Source organism: Sminthopsis crassicaudata, chromosome 3 (assembly GCF_048593235.1).
Source record: "Sminthopsis crassicaudata isolate SCR6 chromosome 3, ASM4859323v1, whole genome shotgun sequence".
NCBI lineage: Eukaryota > Metazoa > Chordata > Mammalia > Dasyuromorphia > Dasyuridae > Sminthopsis > Sminthopsis crassicaudata.
The window spans coordinates 563,894,138-563,896,997 of record NC_133619.1 but is presented as its reverse complement, the minus strand read 5'-3'; the positions used below and the strand labels follow the sequence as shown (position 1 = coordinate 563,896,997).

At 46.7% G+C, this 2,860-nt stretch overlaps 1 protein-coding gene across 1 annotated transcript; it reads left to right on the top strand.

Annotated features, from left to right (window-relative positions):
• The first annotated feature begins 1,181 nt into the window (after nt 1–1,181).
• Nucleotides 1,182–2,612, top strand: LOC141562402 (E3 ubiquitin-protein ligase TRIM21-like). The gene has a single exon (XM_074302443.1). It carries the CDS (start codon nt 1,182–1,184, stop codon nt 2,610–2,612), a length of 1,431 nt encoding a protein of 476 aa, XP_074158544.1.
• The last annotated feature ends 248 nt before the right edge of the window (nt 2,613–2,860 follow it).

The window sequence follows — 2,860 nt, the reverse complement described above, 5'->3', positions numbered from 1 at the left end:
GCCACTGGGGAGAGTGATTGCACACAGCCATTAACTCCCCCTTTCTCCTTTGGGAGATAGGCTTTAATGTTCCTACAATAGCCTGCTCTTGGGGGTTGTGAGGAATGCTAGTGAGGTAAGGAATAGAAAGGAGATGCTAAAGGGGAAAAAAGCAGAAGTATATGCAGGACCATCACATGACTTAAGAGATTAGATTTTCATAAGGTCCCTTTGAATTTCTGTAAATATCTCTTTCTAGGAGATTTAATCAGCATTAAAGTCTCTTGGCACCTGGAAAAACCAATCTACTGGAAGAAATGTGTCTGCAAATCTGACCTTAAAATAAGGCCCTAATAAGGATACTGTATTGCTGATTTTGCCTAGATATATTTCAGAATTAAATAGATCAAATTGGACAGTTTTGGGATGATGCTCAAAGACAGTCCCCTAGGAAAGAACTCCTATGAAGAAATGCTTTCCAGAAGCAGACAACTTCATGAAGTAGACAACTCTTTCCAAAAATTTGCACTTGGATATACTGATTAAGAACATTAAAGAACTACTCTTTTCCTCTTGATCCTTGTTTGTATTTTGGCTTCCATTATATTGATTTGACAGTGTGTTTTAGCCATGGGCAGCCATTTCTTGGATCACAGAGATGGCCCTAATCATGAGCATGGGTTCCTTGCACTAAATGACCATGGAGGAGGATTTCTCATCTCACATTCTGTGATTCTCCATAACTGGACTGAAGGGAGAGATGCAGAGGATTCTTGGAGAGACTTGGAAGTGATTGGGTATGGCAGGGTAAAGGAGAGAAGGTACTTATGGATCCTTGTGTTTACATGGGGCTCCTGCACAAATCAGATTGTAAAATTCATTGATCTGAAGCTCCCTGTTTTCAGAGGCTTCTTCCTAAAAGATAGGGGAACCATCAGGATGGTGAAATCCAAACATTCAAAGGAGCCAACTAAAAGTATGAACTCTGAGGTCCTCAGGGCTCTGTCAACTGGGAAGAGTTATCAGGTAGAACTTCAGAATTCTGGGACAGGGGAATTCACACCTTGCCAGGGAGGCTCTAGAGGGGTGGGGCTACCTGCTATAAAAGGAGAGCCTTCTTCTGCTCAGAAGCACTGCTTTGAATAGAAGTGAAGGCTCTTCATCTCAGCTGCTGCAGAACAGAAGCAAGTGGAGAGAGGAAAATGGCTGCTGCTGCTGTGGAAATGCTGCAACAATTGCAGAGCCAGATCACGTGTCCCATCTGTTGGAAGTACTTCTGTGAGCCAGTCACCATCGGGTGTGGGCACAGCTTTTGCCAAGCATGTCTCCCAAGCTCAGCAGCTACAGCTTTCTCTTGCCCTGAATGCAGGCAAGTGTCTCAGGTCAGAGAATCACCTTTATGTATCAATGGGCGCCTGCTAGAGCTGACTGAACTGGGGAAACAGCTCAGCTCCCAGCTGTTGCAGAGTGCTGAAGGACAGAGGCGCTGTGCCACTCACCAGCAAGTCTTGGAGTTCTTCTGTGAAGACGACCAGACATTGCTCTGTGTCAGATGTTGCCAAACCCCAGAGCACGGGGCTCACAGGCACTGTCCTGTTGAAGAAGCTGCTCCCAATGTCAGGAAGAAGCTGCAGCACCTTCAAAGTTGCTTGGAGAAGCACTTTGAGGAAGCAAAGAAACTTCTTGCTAGTCCCAGACCTCTTGTGAACTGGCACAAGATGATTACAGAAGAATACTACAAAATGTACAACCTGCACTTATTCAAGGAATGCCCTTTTGCTAGGATTGAGGAAGAAGAAAGAAATGAGAAGGACAGACTTTCCCAGCAAATGAGAACCCTTCAGGACCTCATGCTAGATCTCCAGGAAGCAGAGGGCCAAGCCAATGTGGATCTGCTCCGGGATGTCAAGCAGTTGCTGGAAAGGAGCGAGTCAGTGTTGTCCCAAAGGGCCAAGGCGCTCATCCCGGAGGTCAGAGTGTGTCCCGTCCCTGGCATGATAGAGATGCTCAACCGCTTCAGAGTGCACATCAGGTTGGATCCTGCATCAGCCAGTCCTTGCCTGATTGTGGCTGAGGATCTGAGGAGTGTAAGAGCTGGAGAAGGCTGGCCGGTGGACACCCACCCTGGTGATGACGGGCATCTTCACATGGTCCTTGCTGAGCAGGCCTTCAGCTCAGGGAGACAATACTGGGAGGTGGATGTGACAGGATTACCTCAGTGGATGCTGGGGATCCACACCCCCTGCTTGAAGAGACAAAGTGGTGGCAGCAAGACCCATTGTCCCTCTGTGTTCTTTCTGAGATGTGTCAGGAAGGAAGAGGATTACTTTTTGCAATCCTACCCTGGATCGCTGGACCACAGACTGAAAAGCCCTATTCCCAGGATAGGACTCTACCTAGAATACCGTACTGGCATTCTGGCCTTTTACAATGTTCTGCAGAGTTCTCTTATTTATCAGTTACCTGATATTTCATTTGTAGCCCCTGTTAGACCCATGTTTTCTCCTGGCCCCCCACTTCCAGGAACAAAGCCTGCTCCCATGACTCTCTGTGCACTGGATTCTCATCTTTGTTCTTGCTGCTATCGTCTCTCTGAGCATTCCAACAAGGAGGAATTCTCAGCCCACCACTAGGCTCCCAGGCTGGTGTTTTTCCATTTCCAAACTTCCCCTGCAAGACAAGGAGCATCACCAACTTGTAGATGGCTTGCCTTTCACCCTGCAAGCTGAAGAGGACTCTTCCCATGTATGTTGTGCCTTCTGATTGGCAGTGGATTCTGCTTATGAAATTTCAAAACATAGCAATTCTTTTTCAGCAGTTAAAAAAAAAATAACAACACACATGAGGACTGTGGCTTTCATAGTCTTCCTAGAATTTCTCA

Coding starts and splice junctions, on each gene's coding strand:
- LOC141562402 (XM_074302443.1), top strand. CDS start 1,182: ATGGCTGCTGCTGCTGTGGAAATGCTGCAACAATTGCAGAGCCAGATC.